General features: G+C 40.8%; 1 protein-coding gene across 1 annotated transcript; it reads right to left on the bottom strand.

Moving 5' to 3' along the window:
* Positions 1-301: 301 nt before the first annotated feature.
* On the bottom strand, positions 302-25,734 carry LOC143863786 (WD repeat-containing protein ATCSA-1-like). Its single transcript, XM_077374550.1, has 9 exons — positions 25,462-25,734; positions 23,558-23,818; positions 23,304-23,463; positions 16,144-16,319; positions 14,443-14,677; positions 1,793-1,947; positions 1,594-1,683; positions 1,418-1,489; positions 302-670 (listed from the first exon to the last, which is right to left on the bottom strand). The coding sequence occupies exons 1-9, from the start codon at positions 25,609-25,611 to the stop codon at positions 614-616; spliced, it is 1,356 nt and encodes a 451-aa protein (XP_077230665.1). The 5' UTR covers positions 25,612-25,734; the 3' UTR covers positions 302-613.
* Positions 25,735-27,048: the final 1,314 nt, after the last annotated feature.

A 27,048-nucleotide genomic window follows, 5' to 3' on the forward strand; every position in this document is an offset into this window, starting at 1 on the left:
TACCTTCAATCGTGATCTGCAATCATCTTCAATCTTCAATCGCGACACAACTCTGATACCATGTTACGGCTACATCGAACATGTAAAGAGAGAAGAGAAGAAGGTTTTGGGGAGAAATCATGAATCAGAGAGATCTCCCTCACGCACATATTTATTTATAGCACATATTTATTTATATATATGTACCTCATATACATGCAAAGACATAACTACCCCCCATAAAGAGGGTGTGCACATATACTACGATATCCAACAGAAACATTCCTCCCATCCCAGTGCTTACTAAAAGAAGAGTGGAGAATTTTCTGGCATCGTCTACAGGTTTTTCTACCAAGCAAACCCAAAACCATCTGTTCATGAAAGAGTGCTAGATTTTACAGCAGAGATTATAACTGTGTTTGGTGGTTTGGATATTTATCCATGGCAGAAACAATAGAGCAAGACATTTTATATACACATAAAAAAATAGAAAACAACCACCGTGGGGACACTCATTCATCGAAACTTAGTTCCTAAGAAACAAAAAGAATGAGATACTGATAAATATACAGGGTAATAGATGATGCTCTCAAAGCGATACCTACCGAGATAAAGAAAGATAAGAAGACAGGATTCAGTCACTCCAGCTATCCCTATCCAAAGACATCTGTCCTTTTCCGCTTCCTTCGTCCTACAACATTGTTGAAAACAAAATGAGATATCAACTCCGAATGCAAGTCCACTGATGAATCCATGCACGTAGAACAGAGCACAAAGCAAGGTGTGAGATGCCTCACCAGATTATAGTGGCAGACATTTTCATAAACAGTGATCAGGTTGCTGTCAGTTGTGCAAACAACCACTCGAGTCATGGTTTTAAATTTTGGCCGAAACATTTCGTTTTAGCCAAAATATTTCGATTTCAACTACTACAAAAACCCACATGGAAAAATACTAGATTTCGTATGAAATCTCAGAATTTCATTAATGTTCAGTCGAAATATATTAAACATGCAACTTTTCAGATAAAAAAAGAAGTAAAATTTCTATTGAAATGCCGACATTTCAACAAAAACCCTGACAAAAATCAACTCCACTCGAAAAAATGAAGAACAATATACCTTTAAGATATTTCTATAAAAATGGCAAAAAGAAAAAGAAAAACCAATAGCGAAGAATCTTACATTGTTTCGACTGTCATTCATACCGAAATGTTTTCATGATTTTATATGATTTCGGCCGATATTTGGCACCGAAACTGAAATGATTCTGTCTCGCTGACGACCGAAACCGAAATTTAAAACCTTGACTCGAGTATATGTTGGTTCCAAGGGCCAACAACCGACAAACATCCAAACCTGCATCTTTGAAAATGCCTAAACACCATATTCCAATCAACGCATTTCACACACACACACACTGTGAGAGAGAGAGAGACCGCTTCAGTAAGGTCTGAATTGGAGGGGGACCAGACAAGGATTTGTCTATCATTGCTTCCTGTGTATAATTCCTGCAACCCAGCATGGAAAGCACAATACAATACAATTCAGAGACAACACATTTTGACTGATGTCTTAAGAGCTGAGAACATGAGTGTGGATGGCATCAACAAACCTGATCCTGCGAACTAAACCAGCAACAGTTTATGCATTCATAGTGGCCATGAAATTTCATGGATGTCCTACCCGACCATATGTCGAACGCCTACAACAACAAAGAAGGAAGTTAAAATACAGATAAAGGGTTTGCATCATATTGGCTAGCAAATTAAAATGTTCCAACAGCTCGAAGACAGTATTGGGTTATGAAGTACCTTGACGGCTGACATACATGGAACAAAAACAAGCGATGAGTCATCAGTAACAGCCAGCTGTATTGCTTTGCTGGTTTGTAGTCGCATGGCTTCAAAGTTCACTAACGTGTTGCACCCAGATTCAATATCCCACAACCTTAGTCTAGAATCAGAGCCTGAAGTTCAAAAGGAGGGCAGACTCTTTTTCACAGCCTCAACACAAACCAAAAAAAAAACACATTCATAGCTACCACAGAGACGGAAATGGAAACTGCGAGGAAGTGCAGGTTTTGTTGGTTAGTTGGTGGGCATGCAGCAAGCATCAGGAATGTGAAAATTTTAGACCCATGCCCATGCACATGCAAAGTGAATGTCTACCAACTCAACTCAACTCAGCTCAACTAAGCCTTTGTCCCAAACTAGTTAGGGTCGGCTAATGAATCCTTTAAAAAAATTTCATGAAGAAGGTGAAAGGATCTGCCCGGCTTAAATTGACTAAGTCTACCCATGCACATGCAAAGTGAATGTCTACAAAATGGATACAAAATCAGCTTAGAAATAGAAATGCTTCAAACAAAATGCTGACATGTTCAAAGACCGCATGCAATGCCAGCTCAAGCAAAATTTCCAGCTCAAACATACAAGACTTGTTCAACTGTAACTCCCTTTAATTCTTAATTTGATTTTGACTCTAGCGAGACACTAGGAATGGCACAAGACATTTTATTTTAAATGTGTTGTCCCACGAGATAACAAGAGCGACACAAGACATTGAATGTTAAATGTTTTTTTTAGAGATGGGCTTAGGCTCTTAAAGTTAAGGCCCTGTTCATTTGAGATTATGATAACAGATGGTGAGCCCCCAAACTGATTATTGGACTTAAAATTACATTAATTTTTAGTCCAATGTAATTTTTAGTCCAATAATCAGTTTGGGGGCTCACCATCGGTTATCATAATCTCAAACGAACAGGGCCTAAATGTTTAGAATCACTTCATCTGGTACTCGCTGCTTTTGTTTTTGCCAGGAACATGAAACTTGCAAAGCAAGGTGAATGAAATTTTCTCTTTGATATATAATGGGAAGGAATCATAGATTCTTTTTAACCAGGTCAGGTGATTAATGACTTCATATCCTCCATCTCTCCTTCTCTCTCTCTCTCTCTCAACTTTTCCCCTCCATCAACACAGCCAAAAATCCCATGTACAGCAGCCCACATCCGTAATTTCTTCTCAGCCCAAAGCCACCTTGTCATCTGTCATTCTCAGTTATATCATATTCCTAACAGCCACCCTCTTTCCTACGAACAGCCCCTTCTTTCTTTGTCAGCCGACCTCCACCTCTTTTTCCACCTTATTTCGGGAAACCTCCTCTTACAACCAATTCAAAAAACAAAACTAGTTCTTGAAATCTACAATAACTTAGATTCTTGTAACCAAATTCCCTTGTAGCATTATTAAATCTTTAACTACCTTTTGATTTCTTAAAAACCACCTCCCAAGATTCCTTTCTTTATCGAAACCGATTCTTGTTCTTTAACTCCTTAAACAGCCCAACACCCCATAAAACAAATTATTCTTCGATTCTTTAACCCCCAAGAAATCCCCTTCCCTTACCAGACCAACTCCATTAGATTACCCACGTCTTTCCCTACATAACCACCTTCCCTTCATCAAAGATTTTCATTAGTTTCATGCCCTTTTAGCCCCTTTTCCAACATTACTCTTTAAAGCATTTTAACTACACTTTTCCTCCCCTTTCGTTAGTTTCCCTTCCTTTTTCCTTTGACCTACCTAACCTAAGACCACCTTACCCTTAAGCTTATGCTACAGCATCCGTGCATTTCATATCAGAGCTTCCGCTATCCACCTCAGCGTTAACGTGGGGATTAGAGATTTGAGAGGGTATCAATTCTCTGATACATCTTCAGTGGCTGCATGTCTCCATCTCCTCCACGTCTTCCAGCTCCTCTCTACGAAATAAGGAATCACAAAAATCCAAAAGAAAAGAACTAGCAGCGGGGTACATATTGTTTACCACACTTTGGTATCTATAGTGTAGAGTCCTCTTCTCTCCCTACTTCCACCTACTGGTTCTTCGTTGGGGTTCCACGGAGATTTTGTTGCTTTGTATTGCTAATGAAGATCACTACCCTTCCCATTAAGTATGATTTCAGGAACTTAACGTTGAAATGCACCACCTTATCCTAGCTTGCCATTCTCAGCCAATCCTTCTCTAAAACCCAGAAAGGGATGTCCACTATTGCTTGGCATATCTTTTGTTAATCCAGCTTTATAACAACGCTCACTAATATTCTCTATTGAAGTATCAAGCAGTCTTTGTGCTTATATTGGCAATTTTCTCCATAATAAGTCATGTTGAAGACATTGAATCATGTCTCAGAGAATCAAGAAACACCAACTAATTCTTTTTTTAATACATGTAAACAGAATTTTTTGAGAAATAAAATTGTACATAAGAGAATCTCATTACCCCAAGCACCAATCTTAACTCATTGATATTTTCTCCCACGACTCCAAGCTCCCTGTGCAGGTTAACAGTTAAGAGGATACTTTTATAATGTCTTTCTACTATTAAAATTTTGTTTCACAGGATAATTCTCTAGGCAATAATTTTTTTATTTTTTTTGAAATGGCGGAATATATTGATAAAACGGAACCGAGATGGTCCTCAGAATACAAAGGAAAAGAAGAAAGAAGAGAAAAACAAAACCACCAAATAAAATACAATTAGGGCGGTAAATAATCGAACCACTCTAGACCCTGCCTAATGACCCCAGATTTAGCTAGACCATCAGCTTCTTCATTAGCTGATCTTTTAGCATGGGCAAAAGAAATCTCTGATCCTGACACCCAATCCGATACCTCCTCAATAAGGCTAAGAAATCTCCATGGAGGAGAAGCTTTACCAGCAAGCCATCTAATAACATTGGAGGAATCCCCTTCAACAATCACCTTATCCAAGACATGTCTTTCAATGTGAAGGATACCATAATACACTGCTTTTACTTTAGCCTCTGACGAATCAGAAATCCCATTCGGACCGGAGAACGCCCACTCCACAACACCTAAATGATCCCTCATCAGGCCACCAAAACCTGACGAACCCGGATTTCCGAAGGATGCTCCATCCACATTTACTTGTAGAAACCCACGGGCGGCAGAACCCACGTTTGAATTGTGTTTGACCTTCTTAACCCTTCCATACAGATGAAATCCCATCTTTCCCACAAATCATAAGCCGACACGAATCTGAACAGTGGAAGACTTTTCGCCCATTGAATAGATAGAGCAATAATCCTCTGATAAATACTGAAGGCTGAGCAGGCTTTTCCATCAAAGACCTTACCATTTCTTTCTTTCCATACTGACCACCAAAGAGCTAAAAGGCAAATTCTCCACAACACCTTCCTTTCTCTTTCCAAGGGACAAAATCCCAACATTCCAAAAGAATAGGGATTGATTGGGGAAAACCCATTGGATACCAAATCTTACCAAGACTAAACCCCAAATCACCCTTACTACTTTACAATGCATAAACAAATGATCAATAAATTCTCCATCCTCCAGACATAACGGACAGTGATCAATCAACCATAAACCCCTTCTTCTCAAAAACTCAATGATTTGGATACATCCACTACTAACATACCAACCAAAAAATGACACTCTAGGGGGCACTGAAAGGACCAAACCTTAGCCACAAAAGAATCATCACCACCCGCAACAATCTTAGCATAAATAGATTTCACAGAGAAGATTCCGGAGGTATTCCAAATACAAATTCTTTTATCCTCACCAGATTTCTTAATATAGCATTTCTCGATCACCTCAAACAAGGAAGATAGATCCTCTAATTCTCTTTCAAAAAATATTCTTCTAAACCGTGGACACCAGATCACTTTCTGATGAATCTGATCCACTCTTTCGAAACAGTCACATACAAAAGCATTCTTGTCTGCAGCCACTCTCAGTAAATCCGGAAATAGCGAACCCAAGGGCTCATTTGCGCACCAAACATCATACCAGAACCTGATACGCCTTCCAGAATACACTCTGAACTTGCAACCCTTTCTAAACACATTTCTAATACGTAGGACATCCCTCGAAATCGTAACCCCTCTTCTCTCGAAAGCATCATCTGATTCCCAGTTACCAGCAAGCACCCCGTACTTACTCCCAATTACTCTAGCCCATAGGGCCTGATCCTCCTCCCCAAACCAATGGGATACCCTTCTTTTCATTCGAACCCCCCCCCAAAGAAACCTTCGTTATATCTTCTCTATCCTCAACCCCACACTTACAGGGCATTTAAATAGCGATAGGAAGAAAACAGGAAGATTTGCCAAAATTGCCTTTAACTAGGGTCAATCTGCCCCCTTTTGAGACTAGTCTTCTTTTCCAAGTCTCCAACCTTTTCTCAATTCTTGCAACTATAGGTTCCCACAGAGCTTTATTTGGTCTCCCCACTCTTAGTGGAAGGCCAAGATAAGAGGAGGGAAGCTTTTCTACCTTACAGCCCAAAGTAGCTGCACAACTACTAGTTTCACAAGAAGATAAGTTGATTGCGAACATGCTTGATTTCGCGAAATTAGACCTCTGACCTGTAATCATCTCGTAGCATCGAAGGGTTGCCTTGAGGTTCATCACTTTCACTTTGTCCAGCTCACCGAAAATTAACGTATCATCTGCAAATTGAAGTATTGAAACTTCCACCTTGTTCTTTCCTATCCTGAAACCTTCTATCAGACCCATTTCACTACCTTTCTGAATAAGCTTGCTAAGAGTTTCCGCAACTACGACAAAAAGAAAGGGAGATAAGGATCCCCTTGCCTCAAACCCCTCGAGGATTTAAGGAATCATTTTGCCGAGCCATTAATCAATATTGAGAACCAAGCCGACGAAACACATCTCCTAATCCAACCTCTCCATACATTACAAAAACCCATTCTACCCAGAAGATAGTCCAAACAATCCCACTCTACCCTATCCAACTTACAAACCACCCCTTTTTTCCGAGTCGGAGATAATCATCAATGGCTTCATTTGCTACCAGTGAACAATCCAAAATCTGCCTCTTGTCCACAAAAGCACTTTGGCTATTGGAAATGAGCTTTGGCAACACTACTTTTATTCGATCTGCCAGCACCTTTGCAAGCACCTCATACAGACATCCCACCAAGCTAATAGGCCGGAAATCTGATATCTTGGAAGCTCCTTCTATTTTGGGGATCAAGGTAATAAACGTGACTTCCGTTCCTTTATCCAGTTGCAACCCCTGAAAAAATTCTTTGAAGAATCTGAAAATGTCACATTTCACCACCGACCAAGAAGACTGGAAAAATGCTAAACAAAAGCTATCTGGTCCAGGAGCCTCATCTCTGGGAAGAGAGAAGAGAGCTTTTTCAATCTCTTCCTCACCAAAAGGAACTTCCATCTTTGAACTCTCCTCCAAAGAAAGACAATTAAAAACAACATCCTCCGAGATAGGACGTGATAAATTCTCGGAGGAATAGAGCTTGGAATAGAAAGCTAAAATGACTGAAGAGATGCCTTCTTTTGATGACACCATCCTACCATCTTCATTGAGCACCACAATTCTATTCCTTCTCCTCCTAGCACTTGCCATTGCATGGAAATACGTTGTATTTTTGTCCCCTTCTACCAACCACTTAACTCTGGACTTTTGCTTCCACGTAATCTCATCATGCAACAAAATAACCTGATGTTCTTGCTTTACTTTCCCCATCTCTTGACACTCCTCATCTCCCCCCAAACCACTCTCTTCTAGAGCAGTAAGCTCTACTAGCCTATGCTCCAGCGATCTTTTCCTTTCATTCAAACTTTCTTTTTTTCCGCTACTCATTCCTTTAGTTTCTCTAGCCAATATTGTATTTCAGCCAATTTTAGCAGAAGGCATCATGTATCATGAAATAAAATGTAACTGATATATGTAATAAGCCTGAGGGCAATATAGTTATTGTACTTGTATTTATAATATAAATATCATAATGAGGGTGAGCAAGTCTCCAACTCTGTTCATTCTCATTCTCTGACTCTAACATGGTATCAGAGCCCTAGGGTTATGATGCCCTAGGGACTGCGAACGAACGTCTCCGCCATCCACCATCGCTTCGCCTCTCTCTCTCTCTCTCTCTCTCTCTCTCTCTCTCTCTCTCTGTGAACAATACCCGTGAACAGTACCATGAACAGTACCCGTGAATTGTACCATGAACAGTGCCGTGAATAGTACCTGTGAACAATATCGTGAATAGTGCCGCCCCCTCCAACCCCTCGCCATCCACCATTATCTCGCCTCCACCATCGCCACCCGCAACACTTCCGCCCCATCCTCGCCTCCCTCAACCCTTGTCCGTAGCCCCTCTCCCCTCTCCTCACCTCTAACCCTACCCCATCCCTTTCTTTTCTCCCAACCAACCCTCCTACTTCTTCCTAACCCTAAACATCAATTTCTAAACCCTAACCCTACCTTTTTTTAACATCTCTCGCTTCCTATTTCTTGTTTTTCTTTCCCTATTCCTCCTAACACCGTAATGCACTACATTGTCATTCTACTACCCTTCTCTCCCGTTCGCAGCTCCGTGGTTATTCCCTATGGATGTCTACTTGTGCCTTGATTCCGTTGTATGTTCTCGTTGGAGCCGCGTTTAGCGTACTCTTCTTCATTTAGTTTGCCCATCTTTTCATCTTTCTTTGTTTTCTGAATTGGATCATCGTTAGGGTTGTCTTTTTTCTCTTTTGTTTGTCTTTATGGATCCTGTTATTGAGAATCCATCCTACTGGTGTGACCAAGTTTTTAAATTTCAGTTTCGAAAAGCGTTTCGGCCTTCACCAAAACCGAAATTTTCGGCCGAAATCCATGAAACAAGATGAACGCATATTTTATTACGTAGAATTTCGCCCGAAATCCCCTAAATTATTTCGACTGAAATTTTGGGAAAGTATTAATAATTAAGAAAATCTAGCTTTTTGGGTGAAATTCCTTAAATTTCAGCCGAAATTTCGAGCGAAATATTGTAACTTTTCTTGTATATCCAATTTTGGTTTCGGGGTTGACCGAAACCCGAAATTTCGGATTTCAGGTGAAATTTAAAACCTTGGATGTGACCCATGAGGTCCGTGCGACACCCTCTTCGGTTCCCACTTCGACACCCTCTTTGGTTCCTACTTCGACTGTCTCTGTGGATGGTTCATTCCCACAGATGACCACCGTCAAATTAAGATGGGGCAAACTATGTGACTTGGAAAGCTACAGTTGAGACTTACTTAGTTACTCGGGATAAGGCCCATATTCTTCGTCGTGATCCTCCTCGTACTATGGACCCTACCTATGATTGATGGGAACAGGAGGATGCTCAGGTCCGTACCCTACTTTGGCAAAGTATGGCCTATCATATTGCTAGCCCCATGATGCTTCTTCCTACAGCCAAATAAGTCTGGGATCAGACTTATTTCCTACAGCCAAATAAGTCTGGGATCAGACTACACTGCTTTATTCTGGAGTGTCCAACATCAGTCGCCTCTGCTCCATGTACTCTGAGTGGATACGTTTTCGCCATGGCAATATGCCCACTCGCCTCTGCTCCATGTACTCTGAGTGGATACGTTTTCACCATGGCGATATGCACACTGCTGCTCACTACAGTTAGTTTGTAGCCCTACGCCAGACGCTTGATGTATTTATGCCTCTCACGTCCGACCTTACTGTTGTTGCTCGTCAGCGGGACCAGATACGTGTTGTTCATTACCTTGAGAGTTTGGGTCCTGAGTATACACAACTTCGTCAGCAGATTATCAGATCTGGATCCATTCCTTCACTCACGGAGGTCTATTGCCGTGTTCAGCAGTTCTCTCCTAGTGACTCATCGGTAGCAGTGTCTGTTGATGGCTCCGCTTTAGCAGCATATGATAACAGTTCTCGTTCGAGCCGTGGTGGTGGTCACCTTGGTGGCGGCTGAGGACGCTCCTTTTGTACCTATTGTCAGAGAGAGGGCCACCATGTTGATATTTGTTTTCAGCTCCATCTGGAGCTTTGACCTCCACGTTTGACCCACATTACTACTGCTGGTCTACCTGATACTCCTGTTCCATCTGACTCGGTTCCTGCACCTGCTACAAATACACTGACCATTTCACTGGCTGATTATGATGAGTTTCAGCGTCTTCGCTTGCGCAACAGTCCAGTCATTGCGAGTTTTGCCCAGCCAGGTAGTTCTCTGGCATCCTTACTTAGTAGCTCCAGCTCCTGGATCATTGATTCTGGGGCTTCGAACTCACAGGTAATTTCTCTTCTCTTAGCTCTTTTCGCCCTTCTCCCTCTGATTCCCACTTGGTCGCTCTCGCCGATGGGACATCCACCCCTATCTCGGGCATTAGTACTCTTTCGCCCCATTCTGGGCTTACTTTATGTTCTATTTTGTGTGTGCCTAAATCCCCTTTTAATCTCATTTCTGTTAGTTAGCTTACGGAACATTTAAATTGCTCTCTCATTCTATCCGTCTTATTGTGTCTTTCAGGATCTTTCGACTGGGAGGATGATTGACTCGGTCCGTAAGCATGATGGACTCTACCGCTTAGATAGTAGCCCACCTCATCATATTCTGCAAAGCTCTGCTAATTCTTCCTTGTGGCATTGTCTCTTAGGCCACCCTTCTCTGCAAAAGCTTCTCCGGTCGTCACCTGTGTCGTCTACAATTCAGTCTTTTGATTGCGACTTGCGAGTCTTGTGAACTCGGGAAGCACGGTCGTGTGTCTTTTCCCTCTAGAGTCGTTAGTCGTATTGAGTCATTTTGCTTTAATACATTCAGATGTATGGGGTCCTTCACGGATTATGTCACATTCTGGTTACAGATATTTTATTGTGTTTATGGATGATTATTGTCGTGTTACTAGGTTATACTTGCTTAAGGATTGCTCTCAGGTTTTTCATGTTTTTCGCACTTTTTATGCAGAGATTGTTCACCAATACAATTGTAGCATTAAATGTTTGTGCATTGACAACGCCAGGGAATACTTCTCTACTGAGTTTCAGGATTTCTTATCCTCTCGTGGTATCGTGCATTAGTCTTCCTGAGCACATATTTCACAGCAAAATGGTTTGGCTGAGCGCAAGTTGCGCTACCTTCTCGATATCACTCGCTCTATGCTTTTTCAAATGCGAGTTCCTAAGTCTTATTAGACTGATGCCGTACTCACTGCCTGTTTCTTGGCTAACCGTCTTCCATCCTCCATTCTAGATGGATCTACCCCTTTTTCCGCTCTTCATCCTTCGGATGAGCCCTTTCCTCTGAATCTGCAATCGTTCGGATGTGTCTGTTTTGTCCATAATCTATCTCCAAGTACTGATAAATTGGATCCTAAGGCATAGAGATGTGTATTTCTGAGATACCAGAAAGGCTATCGTTGCTATAGCCCACGGTTGAGACGCATGTTTGTTTCCGATGTCACCTTCTTTGAGTCGGAGCTGTTCTTTTCTCCCTCTCCAGGGAATGCTTCTGTCATTTCAGCGTCGTTGCTTCCCCTTCCTATCCCTGTTCTTCATGATCCTGTTGATCATTCTAGTCCTCCTACTACAGATGCACCGTGTCACCCACGGCCTGTTACTAAGGTCTACCAAAGACGAGCGAAAGAGAAGGCATCTGATGTCATGCCTGAGCAGGTTTCCACCCAGACAGAGATCCAGACTGCTGCCACTTAGGTACCCGTTTTTTCTAATCATGTTACTTCAGTTGATTCACCTATTGCATCTCGTATGAGATCTCGTTAGACTGCTCATCCTATTTCTTCAATTGTTTCTTATGAGCATCTCACCCCTTGTTTTCACAGTTTTGTCTCTTCCTTGTATTCTGTCTCTTTGCCCAGGAATGTCCAAAAGGCACTAGCTCACCCTGGCTGGCATTCTGCTATGGATGCTGAAATGGTGGCCCTTCAATCTAATCATACCTGGGATTTGGTTCTGCTTCCTTCTGGAGCTCAGGCTGCTAGTTGTCGCTGGGTATTTGCCATCAAACACTTGCCAAATGGAACCATTGAGTGACTTAAGGCGCGCCTTGTCGCTAAGGGCTACACCTAGACATATGGCCTTGACTACACAGAGACCCCTTCACCAGTGGCTAAAATTCCATCTGTCGAAGTTTTTATCTCCCTCGCTGTCAATCGAGGCTGGCCCCTGTATTGGCTAGATGTCAAAAATGCCTTTCTTCATGGGCAGTTGACTGAGGAGATGTATATGGAGCAACCTCCTAAGTATGTTGCTTAAGGGGAGATGTCCTCAATTTGCAGACTCCATAAGTCCTTGTCTGGACTAAAACAATCTCCAAGAGCAGGGTTTGCCCGCTTTAGTGATGTGATCATGAGATTTGGTATGTGACAATGTGCAGTGGATCACTCGGTGTTTAGTTGTTGTTCTGATCCAGGGCATATTCTACTCATTGTTTAGTTGTTGTTCTGATGCAGGGCATATTCTACTCATTGTTTATGTAGACGATATCATTATTACAGGGAGTGATACAACTGGCATATAGAGGTTGAAAGTGCTCCTACAAAAAAGAGTTTGCTACAAAGGATATTGTATGCCTTCGATACTTTCTAGGGATTGAGGTTGCACACTCTGGTACTAGTTTATCACTTTCACAGAGGAAATATGTTCTAGATTTATTGGAGGAGACTGGTTTCACAGGGATGAAACCAGCAACTATACCTATGGACCCTCTTATGACAGAAGAATGAGATTTGATGGATGATCCTGGTCGGTATCGCCGTTAGTACGGAAGCTTATCTACCTCACTGTTACTCGCCCAGACATTTCGGATGCGGTTGGTATGGTTAGTCAGTTTATGAGTGCACCTCGCACTTCTCACTGGGCAACAGTAGTTCAAATCCTTCGTTACCTAAAGGGGGCACCAAGGAAAGGCCTTCTGTTCAAGAAACATGGATATAGTCGAGTGGAAGGATTTTGTGGTGCAGATTGGGCGGGATTTCCAGCAGATAGGAGATCCACCACAGGCTATTATACCTTTGTTGGAGGCCACCTTGTATCATGGAGAAGTAAAAAGCAGGATATATTTTCTAAGTCTAGTGCAGAGGCAGAGTATCGAGCTATGTCTCACATGAGTGGAGAACTTCTCTGGCTACGATCTCTCCTATCTGAGATTGAGTTTCCATCATCGTCTCCAGCACAGATTTACTGTGATAATAAAGCTGACATCTACATTGCTACTAATCATGTGATTCATGAGAGGACTAAGCATATCGAGGTAGACTGTCATTTTATTCGCCAGAGGATAGAGAGAGGCGAAGTTCAGGTTGCTTTCACTCGATCTGTAAATCAGCTAGCGGATGTATTTACCAAGTCCTTGAGCAAAGCTAAACTCAATGACATTTGTAACAAGCTAGGAATGTATAATATCTACATTCCAGCTTGAGGGGGAGTGTTAGATATATGTAATAAGTCTGAGGGCAATATAGTCATTGTACTTGTCTTTATAATATAAATATCATAGTGAGGGGGAGCAAGTCACCAACTCTTTTCATTCTCATTCTATGACTCCAACAGTAACCATGAACCGTAATAAACTTCAATGTGCCACATCTGCCAATGAAAATCTTACTAGCAGGTTAGAATCATCTAATTATTCACCACCAAACATAGAAAGGATATTTCATCAAGAGATAGACAAGAGACAATATCTCCTTGATGTACAAAAATAGCCATAATTCATTGCGCATGTGGCATATTTTCTTGGTGATCAGGACCAATGATATAATGGGCCATCGCAGGGTGACCTGGTGAGACTATGTCCAATACCGAATAGGGATATCATTTGCAAGATTAAGACAAGGAAAAATCAACAGCTTGAAGATATCTTTCAGGACATTTTTTCATCATGCTTGATCAAAGGTCTAGAATCATCCAATGAGGGTGGAACCAAGGGTAATATGCTGGACTTGTGACGAGCAACAATATTCATGATAATATTCATGGACCTGATCACCATACACTCGGCACGGGTCCATGCTCTGCAATGATTGTTTCCCTTAACGAAAACAAGGATCGTTCAAAATAATTTTCTCTTTGTATGACCATAGTTAGCAAAACATGATTCGGCAAAAAAGCGGAATGGGAAATTTCGAGTTTGATACGGTATTGATTCAAAAATACGTAATAAAAAACGGAAACACAAAAAAAATGCATTTAAAATTTTGACATTTACAAAATATAGTGGGGGTAAAGTTAGAAAGTTGGCCAAAAAAACGTGTTTAATATTTTAAAAACACCTCGTTTCAAACGTTTTCCCATCATAAAAGTTTTAAACGGAGTATCAAACGGCAACCCATTAAAACACCTTTTTTTTCCAAAAAAAAAAAGCCTTTTAAAATGGAGTTTTGCTAACTATGGGTATGAATAATTTATGCCATTCTCAGTGAAAATGATGATTCCACTCGTAGGCTACATCTGATCAAGCTAATCCGCGCAGCCCGGCTATGACCACTATTGAGACGAGCAAATCTATGCATTCTAGTATTATACACTCCCAATGCAAATGTTGAACTCATACCATAGCCAGCAAAACTTTAAAAAAAAAAAGAAAAAAAAAAGAGGATAGAACCACAGAAAAATGGAAATTGACCTGCGCTTAATAGATACATGCCATCTGCGGTAACTTTCAGCCCAGTCACAGCACCATAATGAGCTGTAGCACGATTACGACTGGACATCATCCCCGGATGTAGTCTCTGTTGTAGTCTCTGCCCCGCATAGCTCTTGGCTTGGCTTTGACTTCTACAAAAACCTGTTCTCTTTTGTGGTATCCTGACCTTTGAGAAAGAAGAGTCGCATGCAGGCAAGTACTGTGACTCTGATCCCTGGTCAAGAAAAGAAGACAGTTCATAAGAGTAGTCAAGGATTGCCATTCAAAAAAAGGATTCAGGTACCTCTAAAGCCAAAAATTCATGGGTCAAAAATCCAATGTGTCTGTCAAATATAGGGAAGGGTCCTTAAAAACTTTGAAGACAGGGATATGATGCACAATAAATACTTTTTACTGTATTTTTTTACTGCACATGCAAAATATGCATGGAAAAATATGGCCTTAATGAATTTATTGTGCCCGTCTGTCACAGGAAAACACTTTATAAAAAGAATTCAATATCATATATGTAATAAAAATCAACCACAATAAAAAAAAGATATTATCATGCATGCAGTCAGGCCCTAAATTTACACACAAAAAAAAAAATGATTACACTTTCAATCATTCATATTTTAATCTATCAAACTATACCAAATATTGGCAAATGACTAATAAAATAAAATTAGCAACAATGGACTAATTAATTCAGGCATGAGTGATGGAAGTACCACATTTTATTTATTTATTTTTGAATGGTGAAGTACCACATTTTATAATCTAAATACTACAAAAAATAAATTTTTGTGTAGCTTAAACTTAAAAGTACAATATTTTTTTGGCTTAGTTTCTGTATATAGCTATATACATTGTGTGTCCAACATACCTGCAAGTGAAGCTACAGCTGATTTAGTAGATTGCCTTAGCTATCTGTTGCAACTTGGTTTCTGTTAACTTACCAACTTCTCCAATAGCTTAAGCTGTTGGAGAAGGCGTTATTTATCTTTTATACTTTAACACTCCCCCGCACATGTGGCCCACCTAGCAAACACGTGGCACATGTGGTCCCACTTTAACTTACCATTGCATGTGGATTTTCGCTATCCGGGAGGTTTGAACTCGAGACCTTTGGCTTTGATACCATGTTAACTTACCAACTTCTCCAATAGCTTAAGCTATTGGAGAAAGGCGTTATTTATCTTTTATACTTTAACAGTTTCAACTAAAGAACGAAACATAACTGTTTTAGGTAGTAAAGTAGTATATCAAAATAATCAAGATGATAAAAACGGAGGTAAAAGAATCTGATGAACTGCACTCTGTGAGAATAAAATGGCCACATACAATTCCTGTGACTTGATCACATCCATCGTAAACAAAAAATAAGTAAAATCAAATATGGATCAGAAGGATCTGAGGGGTATCCTTAATTCAAGTGTCCTCGTCCTGTACTCAGATACTATGCAATGAAGACATAAAGCAGTATATAAGCTGAAAGTAATTATCAACCTGATTGTCTAGAAAGCAACCTTGATTAAATTTTCTTTTTATTCAGCTAGGATCACTTTGAATATGACATGAATATTAAAGATTAGAGATACAGAGAGAGAGAGAGAGAGAGAGAGAGCTTTTGTGCATGTGTTTGTACAAGTGGTTATTTCTCAAAGGAATAGAAAGAATTTAGAGAGAGAGAGAGATCACCCTTGTGTATGTTTTCCCAAGGAGTGGTGGCCTTCTCCCAAGTTGAGATTGAGACTGATCCAAAAGTAGAAAACATCCTGCACGCCGAATGTCCCAAAACCGTACTGCGCCGTCACATCCCCCAGTCACCAAAACCCATTCACTTGAATTAGACCATTCCACAGCCATTACTCCATCTGCCATATGAGATATGGTACATGAAGGTTTTGGTATGCAAAGAATTCAAGGTAGGAACCAACATGCGGGACACAAACTGAAATCTTTCAGCAAATTAAAAAGGAGAACAATTTGGTTCTAGGCACATTATTTTGAGAAAAAGATACTATCCATTTATAAGATAAATTTGCAACAATATTTCCCATTAAAAAAAAGTTAGCTAACAATATTAGTAATGGTTCATGAGATGCCCCATCAGAGGCATAGAACTTCAAACCACTAAGGACCTATGCACATTGAAATTTGAAACAAACAGTCATAATTCATGCAACATAATTATTAGAAGGTGTATATGTGCTTAAGGGCACTTTGGTCTTTGTACTCTTCCTTCCTTTATATAAATACATAAGTGAGGGTGAGCCATTCCTCAACTCACATTTTCCCTCTCATTTCTTCTCTTCTAACATGGTATCAGAGCCCTAGAGTTGTGGTGCCCTAGGGACCTCTCTCTCTCTCTCTCTCTCTCTCTCTCTCTCTCTCTCTCTCTCTCTCTCTCTCTCTCTCTCTCTCTCTCGCGCGCGCGCGCACGCCTCTAACCCTGACCCATCTTGCCACCCTCTCTATCTCTCGCCTAACCCTAACCCGACGCCCCTACCCTCTCCTTCACCTCCACCCGCCACCCCCTACCACCTCGCCTCCCTCCCTTTCTCCCTAGCCCTCCACCCGCAACCCCTACAAGCCCAACCCGATCGAAACGAACTAAGGGAAGCAAAATTACCCGTCATGTGGTTCGAGCACTCATAATCAATAATCCAGGAACTAGAGGTAGTGAGAAGAGACGCAGACGAACTACCTAGCTGGGCAAAACCTATAGTAGGTGGCCGGCTGCTCCCATGCGTTGAAGCTCCTCATAGTCGGCTCTAGAGATGATGAAAGTACCATCAGGGGCGGCGGGCTGGCGGAGGAGGATGTAGAAGCATCAGGAAGACTAGCAGCAGTGATGTGAGCAGAGCGGTGTAAACAGAGCTCAGGATGTAAGACAAAGCAAGTAACCATATGATGCCCGGCCACCTGACAGCGAGTGCAATAAGGGTGGCCACGCCCACCTATACCGCGGCTACCGCCAAAATTCCTTTAGTTCGCGTGTTGATTTCCTTGGCCATTAACCATGGTTGGCCCCTATATCAACTGGATGTGAAGAACGCCTTTCTTCATGGTGACCTCACTGAGGAGGTGTACATGGAGCAACCTCTGGGGTATGTTGCTCGGGAGGACATGTCCTCCTCAGTTTGCCGCTTGCGGAAATCTCTTTATAGCCTAAAGCAATCTCCTAGAGCAGGGTTTGGGAGATTCAGTGATGCTGTTATGCGGTTTGGCATGAAACAATGTGCAGTTGATCACTCAGTCTTTAACCATCAGTCTGACGCCGGATATTTTCTTTTGATAGTGTACGTTGATGATATTACTATTACTAGGAGTGACTCAGTGGGCATACAGAAGTTGAAGAAAGAGTTTTCCACCAAGGATCTACGTTGCCTGAGGTACTTTCTAGGATTGAGGTACCTATTCCAGCAGTGGCCTTTCCCTCTCACAAAGAAAGTATGTACTAGACTTATTAGATGAGACGGGTTCTCTTGGGTGAAACCTGTTATTGTGCCTATGGACCCGAATGTACAACAACTTCAACCAGATCAGGGAGGATTGTTAGATGATCCTGGCAGATACAGGATGTTGGTTGGCAAGCTTATAAATCTCACAGTCACTCGTCCAGACATCTCATTTGTTGTAGGGGTAGTTAGCCAGTATATGAGCTCACCACGTACCTCTTTGGGCAACGGTGCTTCAGATTATCAGGTACTTGAAAGGTGCTCCAAGGAGAGGCATATTGTTTAAGAGGAATGGTGAAGAGAAGATAGAAGGGTTCAATGGTGCAGATTGGGCAAGATCTCCAGCAAATAGGAGATCAACCACTGGATATTGTACGTTCGTTGGAGGTAACTTGGTGTCATGACGAAGCAAGAAACACGACGTTGTAGCTAAATCCAGTGCAGAAGTTAAATATAGGGGGGGCCATGGCACACACGAGTGGAGAGCTCATCTGGTTGCACTCCCTTTTGTCAGAGATTGGTCTCGCTCCTTCATCTCCTTCACAGTTGTATTGTGATAATAAAGCTGTCGTTCACATTGCTACAAATCTGGTCTTTCACGAGCAGACCAAACATATTGAGGTGGATTGTCATTTCATCTGTCATAGGATCCAGGAGGGCGAGATATGCACAGTGTTTACTAGATCAGTGGATCAGTTGGCTAATGTGTTTACCAAGCCATTAAGTAAGGCGAAGCTGAGTGATATTTGTAACAAGCTAGGAATGTATTATATATACATTGCAGCTTGAGGGGGAGTGTTAGAAGGTGTATATGTGCCCAAGGGCACTTTGGTCTTTGTACTCTTCCTTCCTTTATATAAATACATAAGTGAGGGGGAGCCATTCCTCAACTCACATTTTCCCTCTCATTCCTTCTCTTCTAACAATAATAAATGACATTTGCTGAGAAACAAAGAAATAGTGAAAGACCACAGTTAGTGTCATCACTTGATTTGTTGGATGCATAAGCTGTGCACAAGTTAACAAGAGAGCCATATGTTAAAACATGTACACGTGCATAGCCTATGGATATACACCATGAGAACGCCCACCAAATTATAACTCTAGCTAGACTCACCAACATCTGGAAGTCTACAGTAGGTACATCTATGCCAAATTAGGATGACGGAGAGAAAACATTCCCCGTAGCAGATAGATGATACATGCTATCACCTTTCACATATAGTTGGCATGACGAAAAAATATAGATATCTTTAAATCTTCCATGGGCAGTTCAACCTCGGCTTCATTTGAATCTTTGATTCTATAGAGCTTGGAAAGGCTAACATGACTTCTTCTTTATCATCCCTAAACAGCCCCCTATTGTCAATGGCCATAGTTATCAAGTTGAGCTCCCATCCAAGAAGAAGGCAAGTAGGGGTTCTTTCCATATCTTCATATAAGTCTATCGCTTCTTACGTAAGTAGGCAGAAGAAGAAGAAAAAAAGGAAAAGAACCCAGACATAGGATAGAGGGAGTGTTACTCCCAACAGCAATCAATCCAAAGCAACACTTATCAAGTACACATAATCTCCGTACTCAATTTCTTTTGTCTTCTCTGTTTCCCGATCTCTCTCCCTCCTCACTTCTTAAAATCCCACCAGGGAGTTCCCCACAAGGTAGGATAAAGGGGGACAGGGACTCCAGTTTATAGCAGTCCCAAACCACTTGAATGATCACTACTACAGAGATTGCATTTGATTGCAATGAGTCCCGTAAGAAGACTCATCCTTTCCCTTTATGTGTACTCCCTATAGTTGCAGAATTTCCAACGAGAAATGAAGTGCAGCAATTGCCCTCTCTTTCCGCAAATGCCTCCTACATTGGGAATCAGGATTCCGCCGAACGCATCTTCACTCAAACCCATATATTCCTCGAAGAACACTTTGAAAGGCCATGCGATGAATAATCAAAGGTTTCTCCATCAACGAGGTGCAATTAACAGCACAGAGCTAGAGATGTACTATTTCTCAAATTCACTGAAATGAAAACATCTAAAGCTGATATTTTGCAAAAAACATTTTTGTTTTCTATCTCTCTAAAATCAATATCTAAAACAAAAATGGTATCCCCGCATGCAAACGATGTTGCACACTAGATGAGCTAACATGGCTGGTGAAATTAGTGAGACCACCACTGACACCTTACCATTGCAGAGATGGGCACGTTGACTGCACCAATCATGTCAGCACATCGAATCACATCAACATGGTTGGCACATTGGAACAGCATAAATGTAAATGAAATTCTCTTACAGAGAACGATTTAACCAGTGTATCAAGCTATTTGTCTTATATTTCTATGTGAAAATCTACTAAAACGATGTCGTACAGTTAAATTTATGTGTATTTTGTTCATTAGTATAAACCCAATGGTTATACAGATCTTCTAGGATAGTTTTTCTATCCTGCACAAAGAAAGATTTCTTTGTATCATTTTCCAAAAAGTCATGAATGAATAGTATTGAAGTATACTACCTCATGGACAGAATGGGTTTTGGATCAAAATGGAGAGATTGCATACTTAAAGGTTTATCGTCAGCATGGTTCCTGATTCTCATCAATGGCTCCCCTAAAGGATTTTTAAGTCTTCTAGGGGCCTAAGGCAAGGGGACCCTCCATCTCCTTTTCTTTTCGTGATTGTGGCGGAAACCTTGAGTAGGTTAATTGAGAAAGGAAAGGAAAAAAGTTTAATGTAGTGGAGGTTTCACACGTACAATTTGCAGATGACACGCTTTTGTTTAGCTCACTCATCCTTTGAATGTGGTAAATTTGAAAGCTATTCTCCGATGTTATGAAGCAATAATGGGTAAAAGATCAAATTTACATCAATCAAGAGTGTTTGGTTCTGACTTGGAGGAAGGCATATTGCAAGGTCTAGCCGGCATCATGATTTGCAAAGTGGACCTTTTCCCTACTTTTTATCTTGGTTTGCCGTTTAAGGCTGGCAGAGCTAAAAAGAAGTTGTGGGATCACATTGTGGAGTGGGTTGATAAGAGACTGTGTACTTGGAAAAGGAATTTGGTGTCTAGGGTAGGACGAATCACTCTCATCAAAGCAGTGCTAGCCAACATTCCAATCTATCAGAAGTCAATTTTTAAGTGTCCTACTAGCATTGCGAAAAGAATTGAACAAATTCAAGGGCGCTTCCTTTTGGGGGTTGGGTGGGGGGCAAATGATAAGAAGGGCACCCCATTGGTGAAGTGGGATGAAGTCTGCATGCTTATCAAAGGTGGAGGCTTGGGAATCAAAAGGATAAAAGAAACAAACATTGCTCTTCCGGGTAAATGGCTGTGGAGATTTGGTATGGGGGAATCCCATCTTTGGGTAAAAGTTATAAAAGGAAAATATGGGGCGGCACCAACGAACTGGCTGTCAGAAGACAAGTTTAGCTATCAAGGAATAACAATTTGGCAACACATTATGAGATTCACACATATGCTTGAAGTGGGTATTATATTTAGAGTATATTCAGGGTATAGAATCCGGTTTTGGTTTGATAAATGGTGTGGGGACCGAACTCATAAAGACATGTTTCCGGATTTGTTTCTAATGACAATATTCAAGGAAAGTTTTGTTAGAGACAACATGGAAAGAAGCGATGAGATGGTAGCTTGGAAGCCTCAATTTAGGAGAAATTTCTTTGATCGAGAGACTGAATCCATCACAAGCTAGCTAGAGTTCCTTGAAAGGGCGTACATTAAACAGGATGAAGAAGACAAACGGGTTTGGATATCGAATACTTCTGGGGAATTCTCCGTCAAATCTTTCTACCATGTTCTAATGGCTACCCCTGTGTCCTCCAAGGTAGCTAGAGTGTGGGCAATCCAGGCCATGGTTTTAAATTTCGGCCAAAATGTTTCGTTTCGGCCGAAATATTTCAGTTTCGGCACAAACCGAAACGAATTTCACCTGAAGTCGTTTCTTTACAAGATTTCGCCGAAATTTTGCCGAAATTCCAAAAGGTCGCACCGAAATTTCATTTTGGACTTTTTTACAAAATTTCCACCGAAATGTTATAATTTCCACTGAAATAGCTGAAATTGACACTGAAATTTTAAACATTTCGGTCGAAATTAAAAAAACGAAATCATCATCATATTTTTACATGATTTCGGCCGAAATTTCGGCCCGAAACCGAAACATTTCAGTTTCGGTGGTGGCTGAAACCGACACCAAAACTGAAATTTAAAACCTTGATCTAGGCTCCTCCTAGAGCGTGCCCATTCGGTTGGGCGGTGGTTTAGGAAAGGATTCAGACGATAGATTTCTAGCGCAAAAGAAAGATTCTTATCATTGATCACTGCTCTTTTGTCTAGAAGCGGAAGAATACGTGGATCATATTCTTATTCATTGCAAAATGGCTAGGGAGATTTGGTGCATGGTGTTGAATAGATTTGGAATTTGTTGGGCTTTCCCTGCAAAACTAATAGAGCTCCTCTTGGGTTGGTCTGCAACCCCTTGGAAGAGAAAAGAAAGGGTACTTTGGAATATATGCTTTCTAGCTACTTTGTGGGTGATTTGGAAGGAAAAAAAATGATAGAATTTTTAAAGGAAAATCCAAAAGTGCCAGTTTCCTTTTCACCAAAGTGATTGCATTGTCGATTTCTTCAGTGGGAGCCCTTCCTCTGTTTAAATTTGTTTCTGCCTATGACCTTTGGAAACGGTGGAGTGAAGTTTGTGGTAGTGTAGTGAAAAAGAACAAAATTGTACAAGATTGGAAGCCTCCTGTGCCAGGTTTTCTGAAGCTTAACTTTGATGGGTCTAGTCTAGGGAATGTCGGAGTTGGGGGAGGTTGTATGGGCCTTTGCAAGCCCCATCGGTGAAGCGGATGCGGCGGGAGCTGAGGTGAGAGCAATATATCAGGGTTTGAAATTGTTGGTTAGAGATCAAATGACCAACGTGGAGGTAGAAGGAAATTCTTTAAATGTAATACGGTGGCTAAAGAGGTCTCAAAAACTGCCTTAGAGATTTGATAGGCTGTGAGATGAGATGTTTGACTGGGTAAGATCTAATTCAATAGTCTTTATGCATGTCTGTCGCAGTGCAAACAAAGTGGCGGACTCCCTTGCTAGAGAAGGAGTCTCTAAAGAATCTCTAGCATTGTTTGATTCCCCTCCCCCTTGACATTTTGTCGTATTTAGTTTGTGATGTATTTGCTCTTTATTTCCTTTTTATCGACCATCTCGGTCCTTCTTCTTCGAATAATATTGGCTACCATTGTCAAAAAAAATGATCAAATGCTTAAGCTTTTGGAGTAATTGGTTGTTTCACAAATAGCAAAACCAAAACTACTGATGTGATGATGACAATAACACAATTATCAAGAAACAATAGCAATTTCCATGCATCATCTTACCACGGTGACCAGATAATGTGTGGGTGAATGCCCCGGAAGCAATATCACATAGACGAACTTGAACATCTTCAGTTCCAGCGGCTATTAGCATGTGAGAAGTAGCTATCGAAGACATAGCCATCCCATAAACCTTTCCAGGCATTTTGAAACTCATTTCCACCTACAGGGCACCACATAAATGCAAAAGAGAACTCTGAACTTTATATCACCAAATGCAAGCAAAAATGTCAAAAAATAAAATAAAATAACCATACTTGAGTTGTATTTGTATCCCAGACATTGATGTAATGGTCAAATGAACCTGTAATGAACAGCCCTGTGTCAACAGGATACCAAACAGCTGATGATACAGCGTATTTATGTCCATGCGAGTGTTGCTTGTCGACAACCCAAAGGCACTTATGCTTTGCAACCAGGCCACCTCCCTCATAATCTGTTGCACGCTGAACATCATAAATGGCAGCTGATCCATCCGATGCACCGGACAACAGATACCTCCCCTCTGTCAAATCAACCTGATCTTGTTGATTAATTGCGTGGCCAATAACTTAGGGTGAGTTTGAGTGTCCAGCCAAACTGCAATTGGGGTGAAATTTTGGACTTTTTAGATTGCAGTTGCGCAATCTAAAAGGTCCCAAATTGCACCCAAAATGCAATTTCTGTGTCCATCCAGACTCACCCTTATAACTAAAAATTATCTAAAACACAACTGATAACCGGTATTTATTGAAGACGCAAAAACTCTTTACCGAATAGTAAGGATTAAAGAACCCGGATTTCCATTAATTCCAAATACAATGAGATGGAGATAACAGTGATTAGAGTGAACAACAAAGGCCGCATTAAATTCTTAATGACCCAATTAAATTCATAAATCCTAACAAACGCATTCCTATTATCCTATAAGCCCTGTTTGGAATGCTGGAATTTTGTAAAATTCCCACTTTTTTAGCCATGGAAAAAAAATAACTTGAAACACCTCATTTAATTTTTATTTAGAGGGACCTTCAATTTATGATGATAGAAAAAAAATTCCATCCACGTATAAGAACCCAACTAGAGCCAGGATTAGAGCCGGGTAGATTCCTTTCACCTTCTTCATGAAATTTTTCTAAAGGGTTCATTTAGCCGACCCCAACTAGTTTGGGACAAAGGCTTTGTTGAGTTGAGTTGAGTTGAGAAAAAATATTCCATCAAAAGTGTTTTTCTTGCAATCCAAAGAGGGCCATAGATTATGAATTCTCTTAGTCAGCTAATCATAGAGAATTTTGGAGAAGTGAATGGCAGAAAAACTAGAGTTTTTTACTGCGTCCGGAAATTATATGATGAAATGACTGAGTCTTGACAACGGCTCAGTGAGGGCTGACAAAAAGAATCTGATTTCCATTAACTCCAAATAAAATGAGATGGAGACAACATGAATCCTAATAAACACAATCCTGTAGATTATGAATTCTCTTAACCAGCTAATTGCAGAGAAATTTGGAGAAGTGAAAGGGTGGAAACACAAAGAGATGGAGACAACAAGGACCAGATTAAATTCTTAATGATCCAATTAAATTCATAAATCCTAATAAACTCATTCCTATATATATTATAAATTCTCAGCTAATTGCAAAAAACATTGGAGAAATGAAATGGTAGAAACACTAGTGTTTACGGCATCCGAAAAGTATGACATGTGCATGTTAGTGGTTTATATATAGTTAGTTAGAATGTAGTTGTTAAAGTAAAAAAGATAAAGAACGCCTTTCTCCAATAGCTTAAGCTTTTGGAGAAGTTGGTAAGTTAACATGGTATCAGAGCCAAAGGTCTGGAGTTCAAACCTCCCGGCGGATAGCAAAAATCCACATGCGATGGTATAAAAGAGAAGGATATAAGTTTGTAACACAGTTATTATATGGTTGTGGGTTATGTGTTTTAGGGCTGTGGGTGTTAGTTGTTTGATGTTGTGTCTTGTAAACGGACACATGCTAGCTTTGAGCTTTGTATTTAAGTAGTTGTATTACATAGAGAATTTGCAACCAAAACATAAACTAATGTTTCGAGAGAGCTATGATTCCTCAATCAACCTCTCTTTTTCTATCTTTTTCTTTGTTTGTATATTTGTGTGTAACAAAGTATATGATGAAATGCGTGAAAGAGAAAGGGAATAAACCTGGAGAGTGTTGATAGCACCTCGGTGAGGGCTCACAAATTCCTTGCGATTGGAAAGCTCAAGAGAGGCCAGGCGAGATGAACGGACACGATTTGCGAAGGCATGAGGGCTGATTCTTCCCGCTTCTCGATCTCCGACTTGTTTCCACATTTCCGGCGCATTTTTGGCCGGGATCCAATCGGTGCAATGTCGGAAAAAATGAACCGAGAAATACACAGAAGGGAGTTTTTATATTAACACGCAAGGAGAGGGTTTTTATTTGGATATGTCTAGTTAATGAAGCGGCCATGGTTACATACATCGCGAAGTACGGAGATGGGTTTGTCGCGGATCGCGGGTGTACACCTGGCTTATGGTTGTGGATCTTGACCGTCTATTATAGTGGTCCCCACCATGGATGAGCACTCTCTAGTTTCTGTTCTGATGCTTGTTCTCCAATCAATGAATTTCAAAGTAGCACATAAATATAAAAGAGGAGTGATAGAATAGAATAGAATGAAGGACGCCCTTGCAAAAATCAGCTCCAAAGGTGCCCGCCTTATCGGTAGATTTTTGCAAAGTCAACATGTTTTCCACTTTTTTAGGCGCATTCCACTTTTTTCGAGCTTCACTTTGCAAAAATCCACCGATAGGGTGCCTTTGGAGCTGATTTTTGCAAGGGGGCCCTTCATTCTATCATTCCTTAATATAAAAATAGCTAATAATTCACACAGTGATGGCTTGTTCTCCAATCAATGATGTTCAAAGGTCGTGCAAAGGCATTTGGCGGCTGAATTTTGCATGAGAGAACAACCACACAGGCTCCTTTTTTCAGCAGATTTTGTCTTATCCATTTTATTTACCTAGGGTATGTTTGGATGTGCATCATAGACTCAGAGAACAGCGGAATAAGTTGTATGGGGTGGCATGGGCGGATGTAGAAAAAAAAAATTCCATTGGATTTTTGTGGAAAAAGGGAGGAGACAAGCATTTATTAGGCGAATGTATCATTATGAGTGGAGAGAGAGGGGAGAGAGAGAAAGAGAGAGAGAGCATCATTCCCTAGAAAATTACATGGGAGACTTCCAAGGTAAAGCTGATGTTACCTCCATTTTTCCACAAAAATCCATTATTTTTTACTAGCAACAAAACGAAGCATAAGATTATGAAAATTTTCTATTAGTACCTGTTTATACAGGCAATTGCACCCCTCCCTCTCTCTAATGCCCTCTGCTTTCTCTCATGACCAACTAAAGTCTTCATTTTTTTATTTTTTATTATTCTCAGACCAAGTACACAGTACCAAAAGGAAATTCTGCATCAAAGGAAGGGCAAAAGGCAAAAAGTAAAGGTCTATTGTAATAATGAGGTTTGAGGGAAAAAGTAAAAAAGATATGGATATTTTTGCATTACGTGAGGATACGGGTTCACTACCTTGTCTTCTGTGCAGGTGTCACAACAAAGAATTGCATCTCTAACTTGCAAAACGAAATCCCCTTTTGCTAGCACCTCAATGAGATTTTATATGTGTGTAAATTTGTAGTCCATTGGATTGCCTGTGATAGACACCTTTATAGATAGGAGGGTTAGGATGATCCCGTGGAGATG

The sequence above is a fragment of the Tasmannia lanceolata genome, unplaced genomic scaffold (genome assembly GCF_043159265.1).
Source record: "Tasmannia lanceolata isolate RefF3 unplaced genomic scaffold, GAP_Taslan_0.1 ptg000044l, whole genome shotgun sequence".
NCBI classification, from domain to species: domain Eukaryota; kingdom Viridiplantae; phylum Streptophyta; class Magnoliopsida; order Canellales; family Winteraceae; genus Tasmannia; species Tasmannia lanceolata.